At 40.8% G+C, this 17,916-nt stretch overlaps 1 protein-coding gene across 1 annotated transcript in view; it reads left to right on the top strand.

The window, feature by feature from the left end:
• Positions 1-17,295, top strand: part of NOX3 (NADPH oxidase 3) — a 56,471-nt gene extending 39,176 nt beyond the window's left edge. Inside the window, exons 11-13 of the mRNA XM_032836484.1 lie at positions 2,391-2,537; positions 6,813-6,937; positions 17,034-17,295. Of these exons, the coding sequence (XP_032692375.1) occupies positions 2,391-2,537; positions 6,813-6,937; positions 17,034-17,160 (399 nt within the window). The 3' untranslated portion in view covers positions 17,161-17,295. The remainder of the gene's footprint in view (positions 1-2,390; positions 2,538-6,812; positions 6,938-17,033) is intronic.
• The last annotated feature ends 621 nt before the right edge of the window (positions 17,296-17,916 follow it).

The raw sequence follows: 17,916 nt of genomic DNA, 5'->3' as shown, positions 1-17,916 counted from the left end.
ATGATGTTTGTTCTCATCCAAATGCCACCATCAATGTTTCTAGGTAAAACAACTACCGAGAGCAGGAAGGAAGGGGAGGTGCGTCGGTAAGAATGGTATTAAATTCAGTCAATAGATTTTCTGTGTCCACCGGGAGCAAAGCAAGTCAAAGGGAGGGCTCAGGTTTTCAAAGAATAATTTAGATTAGGCAAGATGCAAAGTGAAAAGCAAGAAGATAGCGGTGCTAATCACCAACATTGGTTATCAAGTCAGCCTCCTGGCCTCCAGTCTCCCAGGGACTCTTCCTCCTGACCCTTCCTCAGACCCTGTCGCTCCCCTACTCAACACCATGCAGTGCTTTCCCAGCTCACTCAGAGTAGAAGTCAAGATGGCCCCAAACCCCATGTCCATACCTCCCAGCCTTCCCATTAGACCTCATCTCTTACTGCCTTCTCCTCCTTCACAACTTCAGCCACATTGGCCCCCTGAGTCTTCCCCAGAGATCCCACTCCTTCTGTAAGTCTCCTGCCCTAACAATGATTCCTCTGCTTCCTTTTGTCTTTGCTTAAATATTTCCATCCCTTGACCACTTGACTCAGGATTACAGCCCTTTCCAGCCTGCTCTGTGTTTCTCCATAGTACTTATCACTCTCTGATGTACTCTGTGTTTTACTTATTACCATCTTCCTTCTTCCTCTACATGCAGTCTCTAGGAGAACAGCAGATTTTTGCCTCTTCTGTTTGCTCTGGAAGTTCTGGAGAGGAGAACAGTCTTGACATAGAGTAAGCACTATGCTTACTCACAGAGTAAGTGTTTGCTGAGTCAATGAGTGGGTGAACACAATCACTATACTTGGGGGGGGGGGCCCAGGGGGCCTTCAATGGAAGGAATCATTAGCTCAGATTTAAGACTTCAAAGAGAAAGACACTCCTTTTGGGAGTTAACACACTTAGAGATTATAATTTGAGCTGGGAGTAGTATTGAAAGTGCCTTCCGAGTCATAGCTGTCCAACAAATATTGGGCTCTAATTCCTTTTTTTTCCAAATTTTTATTTAAATTCTAGTTAGTTTACATATGGTATAATATTGATTTCAGGAATAGAATTTAGTGATTCATCACTTAATACAACACCAAGTGCTCAACACAACAAGGGCCCTCCTTGGGGCACTTCACCCATTTAGCACATCCACCACTCCCCGTCTTCCAGGAACTCTGTTTGTTCTCTGTAGTTAAGAGTCTCTTATGGTTTGCTTCCCTCTATTTTTCCCCCCTTCCCTTATTTTTATCTGTTTTCTTAAGAGAAAAGGTCTTATCCTCACTTGCTTTTGCTCTTAATGACTGTTAATATTATAAACTCCTGTACAAACCTGGAGAAAATAGCAAGATGTTTACCTTGAAACATATTGTGTGAATTTTTTCTCCTCATGAACTTGATCTGTTAATTAAATCTCATATAGAACTTCCATCATGATTGTGAGCTTCAGGCTGGCCGGTGGAGAGGGGTGGCAGGAATATTCACCGTCTATTGGAGGAGATATTTCCCATCGAAGGTCAAGGCCAGCCCCCTGGTAAATCTTATTAAGCAACAAGAAGTCTCTTTGCGGAAGGGGTGCAGGAAAGAGTAGTGAGCGGAAAGGAATAGGAGTGTGAGAAAAATCAGGAGAATTAATAGATCTTTCTCCTGTGGTTTCTTCTAGATCCAATTACCTAACTCAAAGCACAAAACTAAGCCCTTATTTCAGCAAACCCAGACTACTTCTTGTCACATGCCATTTGCTAAACACAGAAAGTTAAAAAAAAAAGTGTTCCTAGACATAATTTCATTATAGTAGTTGACACTCAACCATAACCAACACCCGCCAGCCTTATCGGACACTGATATGTCTGGCTGAGGGAAACTTCTGGCCTGTGTGTCTTGGTTCGGCGATTGCCATAATCTCCACCCTTCAGAAGTCAAAAGCCGTGATGGTGAAGTAGGTTAGTGCAGGAGCCTTTCGGGTCTCTGGAGAAGAGAGTTCAAATCCCAAGCTTAGGTCATGAGTAAAGATGAAGGGGGTTGGTCTAATGGTTTATCCCCCTTTGGGAGCTGTGAAAGGCACAGCTAGTTATGATTATTAACCTCGTTCAAAAGAAGCACAGCCAGGAATGTGGTGAATTGATCCTCATCCAGTGAAACTGGCAACAGCCCACAGACTCCTGACTCTGAATTCACTCTGGACTGTTTCAAACACAATGTGAAATTTTTCAAAAGAAATCACAGTGTGACTGTTCCCTGGCAGAGAGAAGCATGTCATTTTGCAGAAGTGCCCATTTGAGCTCAAATAATTTAATGGAGATAAAGTAGTCTGTGATTATCAGCACATTATGAAAAGAGGGACAAATCCGTTCTCTTGTCTTCTCTCTTGACAGGTGTATTTCTACTGGATTTGCCGGGATCCAAAGGCTTTTGAGTGGTTTGCTGATCTCTTACTCTCGCTGGAAACACTTATGAGTGAGCAGGGGAAAGCTCATTTTCTGAGTTATCATATATTTCTTACCGGCTGGGATGAAAATCAGGTATTGATAAAACTCTTAGAATAATCAGTATTACATAACTCATCTAATAATGGAGCAAAAAGCAGAGGAACAGTGTCAATAATGAGCTATATAGTTATCTGGTGGCATGAAAGAATTATTTGCACGTTCTTAAAAAGAAAAGAAGAATAAAATAAACCAGGTTAGAAAGAGCTATTCAAATCATAGTAATAAAAAAAAATTGACAGTTAACTTGTTGAGGAATAGGAAAGAAGATTGAGAAAGAAGTGGTTAATGGAAGGAAGACAATTCTAAGCATGGAAATCCGAGAATAATTAGGTCACTTAAAGTTGCATTTGTCATTTTGGTGACATCGAGCGAATATTCCCGAGCAGATGTATTGTTTTGTTTGGCTCCTGATTGGTTCTAATTCTATGCTTTGAGCTATTCAGAGTTAGAAAAAAACACCCAAGTATTTACATTCGACATTTTGTGTTAAGAATTATATGAGCATCTACAGAAAATAATCATTATGAATACATGATTTATCTAGAGACTTCTTTTTCTTAAGACATTCTTGAAAGTGTGTGCACATATGTTCATTCACCCAAGATCAAGAGGATCGTCTGTTGTGGCACATGTTCTGCACCATATTGTATCAGTGAAATAGTAAGGTTGCGTTTACCAAAAATAATGTATATCAAAGTATTGCACTAGGGTAGAATTTCAGGCTTGACAATACTGAATGATAACGACTAAGTTTTAAATCTTATTTAACTCCTTGGGGTGCCTGGGTGGCTCAGTGGGTTAAAGTCTCTGCCTTCGGCTCAGGTCATGATCCCAGGGTCCTGGGATCGAGCCCCGTATCAGGCTCTCTGCTCAGCAGGGAGCCCGATTCCTCCTCTCTCTCTCTGCCTGCCTCTCTGCCTACTTGTCATCTCTGTCTGTCAAATAAATAAATAAAATCTTTAAAAAAAAATAAATAAATCTTATTTAACTCCTCAAATATGGAAGCTAACAATGAAGTGATCACTAGATTTATGAAACATACGTCGATCCTGTTAATATTTACTTTAAGGAAAGTATGTCTGAGCCAAGATTTGCATTAATCACTAAATTCACAAATGAAAGTGTTCCTGAGCATGGTTACTCCTGCTCTCTCCCTGCCTCTCATAAACACACACACACACACACACACACACACACACACACACACAGGCCTACGGGACATAGCTGAAATTTGACTCTGTACCTTTGGGTAAGACTTAGCTTAAAATTCAGTAGCTAAATGAATTTTTAGGGTCTTATTTGCCATTGGTCTTAAATATGTATTCCTTTGGGATAATTTCCTTTGGGAAATACAGGTTCCTTCGGAAGGAGGCTTAAAACATCTTAATGAATTAAATTGTGTTATGTTTTCCAAACAAACATTTCCCTTATTCAAACAGGATTTTTGACTAATGATCCATTGGATAAAGTACAAATACAGCCTTTGTTTGTTTTTTGTTTGTTTGTTTGTTTGTTTTGTTTTCAAGTATTGTGCTTGCTCTTCCTTGTGCCCATCTCTGAATTCCCAGTCATTTGGGAGTTTTGAGACCTGAGGCTTTGTTTGATTTCATGACAATACAACTCTGCCCCATCATATCTCTGCCCCTTCTCAAAGTATGCTTTAAGATAGACTTCTTTAACTGAATAGAAATAAATTAAAATAGACGTGTTCTTAAATTTTTGTCGTGACACGTTGAAACTCTTTAGATGCTCAAATTCCAGGAAAAAAATAATTGGTGCGTTCTGTCAGCGAGGAATCAAAAGGCTGTTTTAGAAATAGCCAATTGTTAAGCTGAATTCAATAATCTGAACGTGGCAGAATGACAAGAACAGAAGGGACAGATGGAAAAGGTATTATGAAGGGCAAATCAACAGGGTTTGGAGATTAATTGAACACTGGGCTGAGAAATATGGAACGAATATAATTCCAAATGTTTGAATATCACTGATGGGTAGTTCGACAGTACCACTAACATAAGTAGAAAAGGGCCCTTTTTTTCTATTAAATAATGCCCGACCTTCTCTTCAAGGACTTTAAGGCCCTTCCTGACTGACCGCAACCAACTCATTCTGCTGTGTTCCCTCATGCCCCTCTCGTTCAAGAGCCACCAGACAAGCCTTGTGTTTGCATGCCTCCATGTCTTCCCTCTCTGTTCCCTCTCCCTGACAGCCACTTAACATCCTCTGTCCTCCCCACTGCCTAGACATGGAATGGTTCTTCAAAGACCTGGCCATCCGCAATTTTCTTAGTCAAAAGTACTTAGGGCTTCTGTGGGGTAATTTGTCTCGTTCTCCAAGAGCACTTTCTTTCCGTATCTAGTAAAAAAAGATTCTGGTCTGACTTATGTCATTGACATTGTGCACGTAGGCTTCCTCTCCCCTTGATGACCAGTTCCTTACAGAGCAGAGGCCTTCTCTCTTTCTTTTTGTACTGCTCACCCACAGTACCCTGCCTGCATTTAGGAATTGCTCAGTAGTTGTATGTGGCAGGAAGTTGAATCACACATTACTTGAAGTTTCATTTGAGCTATGATGATCAATTTGAAGAAACAGAAAAAAAAATATGTAAAAATATGCATGGGGAGTTCAAAATGTGCTGCCAGGATTCTACTTGGGCAGGAAGATGAGGGCAGGGGGAAAAAGTTGGTAGTCATCTTTGTAGATGATGCTTATTGGAACCATGAAAATGGGGAGTAATAGCCCAAAAGGGACTGGAGACTGGGAAAGCAGCTGCATTGTGAGACAGGAGAAGATCATAGGAAAACAAATCTGACATTTCGTCCTTGAATGAAGAGTCAGAGAAAGAAGTAGAAGAAACAGGATTTTATAATGCATAAAAAATTAAGGAGAAGCAATGTTCAGCCATGTGATTGGAGGAGAAACCAAGGAGAATAGGCCTGAGCTGGTCATTAGGTTTGGCACTTAGTCGAAAGTAAATTGGCTGCCTCTGCCTTCTTCTTTGCCCACAGCTGAAACCAGCAGACTGTATGGCACCAGTCAATCCTACTGTTAAGCAAGAGGTGCTGTGGGGCTGCAAGAGGGCTGCTCTAATCTGGAGGCTGACACAACTCTGACCTTGACTCTGACCACTTTTCAGGGCTCAATCCTCAACTACCACCTGACTTCCTATTCCTGAGCTCTTGTCTCCTACTTCATGCTTCCTTCTCTGTCTTGATAAACCTGCCCAAGAAGAGGATCCTGCCATCCTCTTACTGTTGCTCCCTCTCCTGGAGTCCCCTACTCCCAAACTCCATTCCAAAAGGATCCCTGCCACCTGGGATCAGGCCTGCCTGCTGGCAACTTCCTGCAGCCCAGGCTTCTGCAACTCCACCACTGTCCACCATCACCAACTGGTCTGTTGGGGTCTCACCTGGGGTAACGGTTGGCCCAGCAGTGTTATTAGCCAAATTGCTCAGGAGCAGGAGGAGTCAGAGGACATGAGCAAATGGAGCACCAAAGAGTGTGAAACGCATGAACACAAGAGCTGTGGGGTATCAGGGAGATGTGCGCAGAAGACACAAATCCCAGCAGGTAAGAAGGAAAGTAGCTACCAGGATTGGGCAACTTGAAATATCATCAGTAGGCAGTGCTATGCCCTAGGCTCTTATTTATTGGCCACTACTTACCTGATGCCTGTGCACTCTTACACAATTTGAAAACAAATGGATGGTCATGGAGCTCCAACCCTGCCCCTCTCTGTGCTTGGCCACCAGAGTCTGTCTGCCAGACTCCGCCTCCTCCCAGCAGTAGAACCTGGACAGTACACTTCAAATTGTTTCCACCCACTAGGCAGAACTGATTATAAGACTCAGCTGCTTCCTGAATTGTTCCTATCGTTCTAATCTGGCAGTGCCCTTCTCAAATCTCTAAGGTTTAATACTAAGTGAATGGGGACAGAGGCAGAGATTAATTTCTGAGACGTTTGGCAGAAGAAAAGGTAGTAGCTTAATGCTTCCTTTCCCTTAACCATACTTACGGTACTATGCTCATCAGGAATCAAAAAAATTCCTCCCAGGTTCACGTTACTCAGGCATACATCAAACCCTTTGTTTCAGTAGTGCCCAAGGTGGAATACAAAGATAAATGAGATGGGATGTCTATCCCAAAATGCAAAATCAGTGATTTCTGATACTAATGATAACCATCTCTAGCCACATGAAGAGATTTTTTTGAGTATTCAATCTACAAATGAACATAATTACTTGAACATAATTACTTGAGAAGGTGTTTTTTTCTAAATATCACCTAATGTCACCATTTTTATTTTAGGCTGTTCACATTGCTTTACACTGGGATGAAAGTACCGATGTGATCACGGGATTAAAGCAGAAAACGTTCTATGGAAGACCTAACTGGAACAACGAGTTCCGACAGATGGCCTATGCTCACCCTGGGTAAGGCGCTCTCCTCCCTCTGCCTGTGGGAGCCTCCCTGGAGGTTGGTGCTGAGGAGGAAAAGTCTAGGGCACAAGCTCCTCAGTTTGTAGTAAGGGGCACCTTGTTCAGGGGGAAAATATCGACCTTAGAAAGGGTGGCCATGGGGTTTTCCAGAAACCACAGACCTCTGCTTGACTGGATTTCAACATCTGACAATAAGCAGTTGTGCTGAAATGTTTCACACTTAAATTCAACCGAAGATGGTATCTCCTTTTTTTTTTTTTCTAAGATGCTATTTCTTAAACTACCTAGGTCTTGAAGAAATGTTCAGTGAATACAGTTGATCACAACTTACCCAAATGGAGAATTCACTTATGTCCAACTGTAAGCTGTATCTAGCATGTTCAGCAAAGCACAAGAAAAGTGCTCTAAGACCAAGCAGAGACTTAATGTGGTGGTTAAAGACCCAGGATCTAAAGCCTGAGTGCCTGGATGTAAATCCTGGTTCCACCATAACCACCTGTTTGCTTTGAACAGGTTATGTACCCTGCCACTGACTTAGTCTCTTTCTCTGTAAGCTGCACTTTAAATAACAGTGCTCCCCTCCCAGGCTTCTGTGAGGATTAACTGTGTGAATACATGGAAAGTGCTTAAAACAGTTCTTGGAATTCGTAAAGGTTAGCTGCTGTTGTTATCATCATTATTATTATTATTATTATTATATCACTTGTTATATCATTATCATGATATAATAAACTTTAATGTAGAGGAGGAAGAGCATTTGCTCTGGGACCACAAGACAGGAGTGAAGGCTGTGCTTTCTAATTCTAGAAGTTACTGGCTATGTGACCCCTGACAAGGTAGCTTGTTTGAGATTTTGGGCCCTATTGTAAAACATGAATGATACCTTGTGGCCACAGTGTTGTTTTCATAATTCAAAAAATACATAACTTGGTCAAGTGCATAGCACTAATAACAATATTTATCAGTATTATTCTATGTCCCCTAACTCTGTCTCTGTTTTGAATCCCCATCACCAATACTCTGGTTTCTCTTCAGATCGCATAAATCTTTCACATTTTGAATCCCCATCACCTATGGCTATTAAAAGTTGGTAGGTCCTAATATTGTCCTTATTTAAAGAATAGTTTCCATATTTGAGGAAAGGCCAAGGAAATGAGGAGGTATGCCACATAGATAACTGGAAAGAGCAGAAGGACAGCATGTGCCAAGATCTTGAGGCAGCAGACACTGTTCCTTGCAGTGAGGTTGGAACAGAGTGGGTAAGAGGAAGAGTGGCAGAAGGCATATAGGATAGATAAGGCATATAGGATAGGTTACAGACCATTCTAAGGCTTTGGATTTTATGCTGAGAGAGGAAGCCACTCAAACTCAAAGGTTTAAGCATAAAAGTGACATGATCTGTCTTATATTTAATGAGATTACCTCTGGCTGTCGTGAGAGAATAAATTATAAGTGCCCTAGGACAGAAGTGGAGAGGCCCAGAAGAGGTGAACAGTGTTGTGGCTTGGATTAGGAGCAGCGCAGGTGCTGAGAGGCAACTGGGTGCCAGTGTTTTGTGAAGGTAGAGTTGACATGGCTTGTTGATGGATTAGATGGGAGACTGGCACGACCCAAGCTAGAATGGACTTATGCTTACTAATTTGGAGATGACTAAGAGAAGCAGATTTGCAGGCATAGGATATCAAGAATTCGATTTTTTGACATGTTTATTGCGATGCCTATTATACATTCAAGCAGAGGTGTCAAGCAAGCAGGTAAATATGAGTCAGGAGTCAGAGGAGTTCAGGATGGAGATGTACACCTGGGAGATGTTAGATGTGAACTGTATTAGAAGGAGGAAACTGGATGAGATAGACAAAGAAGCCAATTCAGATGGACAGAAGTTCAAAGGAGCACCATATCTGGAGGAGAGAACAACATACTCTCTGTTTGTAGGTCACAGAGTTTAATATAAATTACTTGTAGCTATCAGATTAATTTCATGTCATTTACATATTTTCTTCTGACTTTTCTGTCTTTTCTTTTCTTCTGTCCACTTTATCAGTATTGAACCATTACGAGCAAATTAAAATCTACTAGGTCTTTCTAATTCCCTGTTCCCATCACTCCCAGAAGTTCTGGTGCTGCTGCTTTGTGGACTCTCATCAGGGTCCTTGCACCCTGAAACCTTCCATCATTCCCTTGCATGCTTTTTGCCCTATGGGATACTCTTCTGGCGAATAGTAATCATCTTTTAGTCAATTTGGCTGCCTTTTTCCTCCATTTTTCTAATACTCTTTTTGTTCTAGAACTATTCCATTTTCTTTTTTATTAATCGTCACTAAATTTTTGAGGCCTCTCTAGACCAGCTGTTTGAAGGAGGTATGGTGAGGAGGGGCATGTGGAAGGAGTGGACAAGTCCAAGCTTTATAACCTGTGCAGTTCCAGCCCTGTGAGACCACCAGCCAACCCTGTATGCCCTGTGCTGTAGCAGCCTGCCTGAGAACCCCCAGACCCAAACCGAGAGCACTCACTGCAGAGGTTCTGGATTCCTGAGCACACCGTGCCTGCATCAGCTCAGGAATTAATCCGTTGGAAGCAGTGGAGACCTTCTCTTGACCATGAATTGTCCTGAGAGTAAAGAATTTCCAATGAGAAAGGCCAACTAAAGCTTAACCTTTAACTTCAGGGATAAAGGAGAGAGGGAGTGAACCAACTGTGCCGTTACTTCCATCCCCAGACTCAGCTCAGGCTCACATGACCTATGAGAGCTGGACCAGCCCATGGCAAGGGGCCTTGGGACTCTCCAAGCACCGTTTCTGAAACCCGCTGACACCACTTTGTTTCTTGCCTTGTTTCTTGCTGATTCTTGGCCTAGAATCCAGTTCCAGTGTCCCATCTTCTCTCTAAATGTGGTGCTTTGAAACCATCCAACTACCAGAGTCTCAAAATCTGGTTCCCTTGTGCTGCCTGTTCAACATCCAGTCCCGACTCCTAGACCCCTAGCCTTCTCTGAACCCTGAAGTCACCAATCTTCATCTCCTACCCATGGGGTACTTATCCAGGGGCAAAGGCTGCATCAGTTTATTGGTGAGTTCCTTAAAAAGATGGTGGGTGGAGAACTAACAAAATGTTACAAGCTCATATGTTACAACCACGACTAGGGTTTTCTTTGTTGGTATTTCTTCTTTTGGGGGGAAAAACTACTCATCTGATTAATGCTTTCACACTTAGTTTTCAGTTATAGCATGAATGTTCCCACTTGCAGACTTTTGACAGGAACACATACATCTTTACTTTGAGTTCTTATAGGTAAGACCATTCTTTGTTAAGAATTGTGCCTTATTGACAAATCACGTTATATTTGTTTATTTCTGTTACACGTGAAGTTTGTGGCCCAGTGGGGAAGGCCTTTTAAACCAAACCATTTAATGGTCTTTTCCTCGGAAAGCTGTGAACCAGAAACAGCACCAGGAGACCAAGAGCAGAGCTGAGTTTGCATTAACACTGCCCGAGCCGTTGTATTGGGTAGTGGCTTGGAAGTGTGTGTCCAAGCATGCCCAGAATGAGGAGTAGGAAACAGTTTGAAGGCAGGAAAACCACAGAGTTGTCACTTTTCTTGTTGCCCTTGTGAAGAGTGTGCTCATTCCTGTTCAGAAGCTGTAATCAAAATTTAGTATGTAAATGTACTTAAAACGCAATTGAGCTTTTCAGCACTTTAACTATGTAAACTCTTCCTGATGGATGACTTCATCTCCCCCAGAGTTAAAGACACCTCCTAAGGTTGTCACCAAATCAATCCTCTACAGCATACTTCCTAGCCCCCAAATTTTAAAAATAGCTCATTTGTAACAGCCTTAGACACTGGAACATAACTTGTTATATAGCTCCAACTATCAATGTAATTAATGTTAAGATACATGTATGCAAAGATCAATGATCATTTCTTCCCTGGAATGCCCAATTTTTGGTAAGACAAGTCACCAGTAGAGAGCTTAGCACCCCCCCTTCCAAAAGACTTTTAAAATGACCTCCTTAAAATAATTTTTTTTCTGCTGTGTAAAAGAAGATTTATGTTTAATGAAGCTTTTAATGAAGAAATCTCAGAAAGAGAATGCCAATAAAATCTAATTTTTAAACAAGAAAATCTAATTTTGAGAAGTATTTCAATATCCTGGCCTTTGTCCAGATATAAATGAAACACACAATCCAATTATTGTTCCGCACAAAGGACAAAGTAACATTAATTTTCCTCAAGATGGTTATTAAAGAGATAAACAGTATGTTTTTCCTTAATTATGTCAAGGATATGTTTGTTCCCAAGCCTACTTGGCTATTCTTACAAGATAGGTCTTTCCTGTCATTAGCTCATATCTTTTGGCAAAGATGGGTCAAAAAGAATTGGTGGATTTGTTAGTGGCCTCAGAAAAGGTTCTTTGTTCTTGAGGGCCTTTGAAGTACGCTCTCAACCATTTCTATTCATCAGCACGAAGCCAAGGATTCTTAGGGCTTACTCTTTTAAAAACATTTACCTGTTCGCTCAAAGCTGGAGTTTGTTCTTGTTCTAAGAAGAAGGAGTTAAAAGAATAAAGGGAAGAGGGGCAAAAATATTTTTTTTTTACAGAACATGAAAAATAGCACCAAAAATAAAGCTCGAAGGGAAGCAGATCAAAGAGAATAGTACAAGCTCCAAAGGAACCAGAAAATTGCAAAAATAACAGTAATAGAGAAACAAATTGATGGGCATCAAAATGAATACAAATAAGAAAGGGGAGGAAAAAATTAAAAAGAGATCAAAGACTGAAAGTAGAAAAATGGGAAAGTGTACTCTATTGTTTTTATTTTGCAATTAATTTTTGTAATTTATCAGCTATATTACAAAACACAACTCTAGTTTTAAAAGAAGATCACTGACTAGTGAGTGAATATATAGAAAGTAAGCCTTTGGCCCAAAATCACAGGTATGTGACATTCGCTGTACGTTGCTTATGTTGGACAAGCCCAGAAAAGTACTTCAAACACAAAACAATGAAAACCATTCTCCCAACTGAAATACGGTAGGTTAATTACAGGCACTGAGAGTCGTGTCTTCCTAATCTATAGAAATGTGTATCTTTCCCAAAAATGGAAGCTGTATTTCATTTTTTGTAAAGAGTCTCAACCTGTTCGCAAGCTTTCACAACATAATCAGAAAATCAGGGATCATTTCCAAGAAGGTACACAGAATGAAAAAATATGTACCTTTGTCACATCGAGCTACTCTTTGGATAGACACACATCGTGCATATACTCAACTGACTGGATCTGTGGATTGGTTATTCTTAATTAATTGAGTAAAATGATTTTCCACAGGACTTTGGTCTTTGATATTACATTTCACCACGTATTTATAATTTGCCACTCTTGACTTATCTGCTAATAACTTCCTTATGCTGTGTAGATCTAAAACTTTATGTAATTAATGACCATAAAAACTTTGAAGAGTTGGCCATTTCTTCACAACTTGGGTAGAAGTGTTTCTCTTATCTCAAAAGAACAACTAAAGACTTCAGAAGAGTACCACCATTTGTTAGAACTGTTCAATCCAACCCAACGATGAAGAAAGGTGCCGACTTACCATATGATTGGGAAATTCTATTCCATATTGCAGGAATGTATTTTAGACCACCCATTGTTTTCAGAAATGTAAAAATACCTTTATACTAAATCGAGTAAATGTGTCCATCTGGAACCACATTTGCTTGTGTGCACACTCTCCAATTCTCATTTGTACATGCATATGTGCAAATGTTTTTAAATGATATTTTTGACAAACTCACATTCTGATGATAGCATACAGGGCCTCTATCTAATAGAATAGTCTTAACATTCGTTATAAGATGGAAGCGTTCAGAATACCAAAAGAGACAGACCTAAGTGGAAACCCCATGCATGATAACTTATAACTTTAGGAGAAAAATAAAGCCATCTTTAACTTATGACTGGGATATGGTCAGCATATTTCAATAGTGCCTTTCCACCCGAGGACATCCAGCTCTCCATTTAGAGTCAGGTGAAGACTCAGTGAAAATTACTGGCTTTATTCTAATTGTGGTAGTGAAGATTAGGGAGGTTGGGTGAGCACAAGTGGATTTGTCATTATTTTGCTAAGTGTCTTTGATGGTTTTACCTAGAAAATTATTAGATATGGCAACTGTATTAGCATATTTCTAGATGAAGAAATATGTTTTATCAGAGAGAAGATGGAGAGAAGATGGGCAGAAAAACGGTCCTACCGTTCCCTGGCATCCAATGCTGCAAGTCACCTATTTCTCTTTCTCTCTTGTTTCATTTTCTATTGGACCATGACCATCCTCAAAGGCAGAAACTTTGTGCCCCATGGAGCTAAGCACAGTTGCCAGCATCTGCAAGTGAAGGGACCATGAGATGGATATGGAAGCTGGGATCAGATTCCTAATTCTTCCCAAAGAAAATGGAGTTGGTGGGAATAGCAAGTTAATTCTCAGTGATGAGCAAGCACTGTTAGGAACGTTTGTAACTCCTAATGAACCACTGAGTAATTAGGATGCAGAGAAAAGTCACAGAGCAGGCTGCTACAAATCAACTGGGAGATGGGTTTAAGAAAAAAAAAAAAAAGCTGGCCAACGCAATTATCATCTGTCGTTATGAGAAGAAGGTGTTGTATAAAATATAATTATACAATGAATCATTTGGAGGAATTTCTAATGAAAAACTTTCTCTAGGAAAGATTAACCAGAAGTTGTGTCCACTGTCTGACACCAAGTTCGTAGCCCTCCTTGTCTTCTTTCTAAGCCTCCATAAATTCATGAGAAGCTTCTCTTTATCGATTTTATTTGCAGAATGTACTCAGGGTATAAAGTAATTTGATTTTTTTTAAATGGGGTTTAGGGTCTGCCCCTACAGGGTTATAACTTACCAAGCATAAAAGCCAACACATAAAAACAAACATACAATTTAAAGAGAGAAGGGCTCAAGGCAGCAGAACCTGGGAATCCAGCAAGATGGTGGGATTACTCCTGGGCACACCCCATCTCCCATATATCTGCTGAGCAGAAATCTCCTGGTGGGTGACATTTTGGATGCCTTTCATGCATAGCGTCGCTGAACTGTTTTGAAAAAAATGCATCAACCCCACAGAAAAGAGCACAATAGCTATTTAGCAAATAAGTAGGGGAACAAGAGAATTCTCTCTATTGTTTATCAGAGTTAAAAATAATACTGTTAATGTTAAAACCACCTTTGCAGTTCATGTAAAATTTGTCCTTTTCTCATCAAAGTCAGCAGCCCAGACTGATCGATGCTGTTAATGTTGTCCTAGTTCCAAGTCCTCATTCATGTGCAAGCTCTGCAGCTTGTAGGCTGTAAACCGGAGAATAATGCCTTATGTTTTTATACTTCTTTTACAGGGAATCTTTTTTTTAATTCTAAGCAATCGTGGGTAATTAAACTTTATAGAAGAATTTTTTTCTCTACCAACCTCATTAGGGTTCTGTTGCACTTGTCCATTGCCTCATAAAAAGAAAAAAAAAAAATGCTGCCGCATCTGTGCCTTACCCACTCTGTGCAGATTCTCGGCTCTCTGAGTCACACGGTATGCATTCGTGACAAGAAATCTCCACACTTGAAACCATAAATGCCGAGGAGGGCAAGCAAGGCAAGCGATAGGCTGCCCTGTATGGGGACAGGAAGGCACAGAGTGCTAGTGAAGGTAGAAAATGAATGGCCTTTGTGAGACTTTTTGGTGCCTGCATAATCATGACAGTTACATGAGTACAGCAAAGTGTGTACTTCGTTGTGCAGCAGAATAGCCACAACTTCAAAAGAGGCAGGGTTGCTGTGAACGGCTGGGGACACCAGTGGTTCACCTGGCCGCTAGCAGTCAGAACCCTTTGAAATGGAGTCTTAAAGGCAGAGCATCAAAAGGTATCCTCAGGACCTGCAAATAGTCACTATGACTGCAAACGAAAGGGCAACTCTAGCCTGTTGGGAATGGGCCAGTGGGCAATCTCTTTGGTGACACCTACGCGAATGGAAAAATATCACCACCCATAAGGGCATCTTTGAACACGGATGCAGGGATACCTCTGGGCCTCAGACACAAAGCCAAGCTGCTGCTCTTCGCTGGGAAGGGTTTTGCCTGACCCATCTATCATTCAAAATGTTTCACTTCAGAATTCCAACAACCCAGTGCTGGGATGCTGGTCCCGGGGGACTATAATCATTGTTGTGTTAACAGCCCACGTCACAGCTTCTGCTCAGCTCCATGGGCTGCTACTGAGGCTCGCCATGCACTGAGCATGGGATGGAAGGCTGTACCTGCAATGTCCTGGCAAATCCTGTCAGAGATTCTAGGAGCCCTATAATGCACCCCATTTCATAGACAAGGAAATGGGGGGCTTTAAGGAGATACTAAACATACCCAAAACTCCTCAGCAACAGAATGGTGGAACCCACCGCATTCTTAATCAGCACCTTCTATTTCTATAAACACCTTAAAGTTGCTTCATTAAATCATAAACTCATATTTTTTTGTGGAAAATACTTTCTAAAAAGGCACTTTCTCAAATTTCGCCATGTGAATAATACCTTCGAAAATAGTACTTATATATTTTAAACAATTGTCATTTGCAAATGAGTCCACTTGATAAGTTCCTTTGAAGCTAGAGTTTGAAATATAATTGAACCATCAATTTTTACCATGGTTATTATGGGCCTGGAACACATAATTAAAATGTGGATTGGATACATGGCAGAGAACCATGTTAACATATAAGCTAAGAAGAATGAAGCTATAGAAGAACTTCCCAACTACAGCCAGCTATCAAGGAGCAGAGATGCTAGATGGACCAGTCCTAGAGTCCCAGGAATTTTTCCAAGACGGTGTTTCTCAAAGTACAGCTCATAGGACCATGTGCTTCAGTGTCGTCTGGGGGGCTTGCTAAAAAATGCATTCCTTGGATTTAAGCCTGGGAATCTAGGTTTTAACTAGATTAGGTGATTTTATGCACAACAAAGTAGGAGAGCTTGTGCTCTAGACCAGACTAACTCACTCACTTGTGGCAGAGATTGGGAAAATGTTATAAGGAATAGAACATTGCAAGACAAGGGAACTATGGTCTGTAAGTCCCTGTAGAGACTGGCTGCACCAGACTTCCAGAGACAACCTGCATCCTTGCACCAGTGTCTTGTGTACATACAAGAGCTGGCAGCTGTGGTCCCAGGGGGTCTGAGCCACCAGGGGACAGTCACTATATGCAACAATACCTCTTCCACACAGTTTTCTGAAACCCCCTGACTAGAGATGACAGCTTTCGGGTGACTCCATTTTCAGTGATGTCTTTCTCTTTCCAATTCTTCTTTTTGGCCTTCTTTGAAAACCAAAGGCATTCCAACAGAAAAAATAAACAAAGCTGATATCACTTTAGTATAAATTTTATTATCTATAAAAAAGCAGGGCTGAACAAGATATTAATAATAACTCTTTTTAAACCTTTTTGAGTGCATTATCTCGTTTTGCTCCAATAAAACATATAATGTAGTCAGTATTCTCTTGTTGCACATGCGGAGATTAAGATCCTCCCCAAGATCGTGCAGATAATAATCAACGGAACCATTTATTTATTCCTTCAACAAATGTGTATTTATTTTTTTTTTTTTTTTATTTTTTTTTTGTTGTGTGCCAAGTACTATTACTGGCCCTGGAATAGTGATGAGTAAAGCAGAGAAGGAACCTCACATTCTAGTCACCAATCCAGGAGGACATGAATCAGGGTCACTGGACCAGAAATCCAAGTGCTATCACCTATCATTGAAACTCCCTCCCCAGTCATCACAGCTCTGCCACCCCTGATCTCCTGGGATCCACCTGCCTGTGTGTTTTAGGATCTAACAAAATTCTGGGAGCCTGTGTGGGAGCATAGCAATGAGAGTAGGAGAGAGAATCTAAGGAAAAGGAAGTGAGTAGAAAAAAATAAGTCAAGTCACAACTCTAACCACCTCACTAATTTTATGACTCTGTCTTGGTTTCTGGCTAGCCTTGCTCCTGCATAACACATTCTTATATTATCTACCTTGTCTTACCCTTCTGCAGCAGCAGCATTGGTGTGTTCTTCTGTGGACCCAAAGCTCTCTCAAAGATGCTTCAAAGGATGTGCCGCTTATATTCCTCAGCTGACCCCATGGGTGTCCATTTTTACTACAACAAAGAAAGCTTCTAAACCTTGGAGAAAAAATCCCATGTGTTATGTAAGTGGCTACAATCATGTAGGTCAGCAGTCAGGAAATGTTTCCTGTAAAGAGCCACAGAATAATTATTTTAGGTTCCATGGACCATATGATCTCAGTCACAACTACTCTACTCTACTGCTTTAATGCATCGAAGTGGCCACAAAGAATAAATAAGTTAAGGTATGGGCATGGCTGTGTGCCAATAAAACTTTATTTATGGACATTGAAATCATACTTCCATGACCAATCATTTTGTCATGGAACATTCTTTTGATTTGTTCCTAATGATTTAAAAATGTACAAGTCATTCTTAGCTCATGGGCTTTCCAAAAATCAGATGGTGGCCCAGATTTGGCCTTCAGGAAGTACTTTGCTGACCCCTGATAGACGTCATTTTTCTCAAACTTGTTTTCGTGCTCAACATTGCATCCAACATGGAGACTGATATGGCTGCCTGGCTCAGAGTCTCCTTTAGAAGTCATTTCAAATTTCATCACCCTCATGGCAGACATCTGCTTCCTAGCCAAACCTGATCTTTTCTGCTTAAACTTAGTCTCCTCTGTTCTTTCTTTTCATCCTCTATAGACCTAAGAAATCACCAATGGGGGTTATCTTCCACAAAAATCCTTTATATCTTGAAAGTGATAAAATCATCTCTTAACTCTCTCTTTTCTAGTCCAAACAATACTAGATTCTTAACCTTTCAGCCTAGGGTATATATTCTAGCCCTTCAATCATTCTTGTTG

The sequence above is a fragment of the Lontra canadensis genome, unplaced genomic scaffold (assembly GCF_010015895.1).
Source record: "Lontra canadensis isolate GAN:19392208 unplaced genomic scaffold, GSC_riverotter_1.0 scaffold92, whole genome shotgun sequence".
NCBI lineage: Eukaryota > Metazoa > Chordata > Mammalia > Carnivora > Mustelidae > Lontra > Lontra canadensis.
This window is presented reverse-complemented; position numbering and strand designations above follow the sequence as displayed.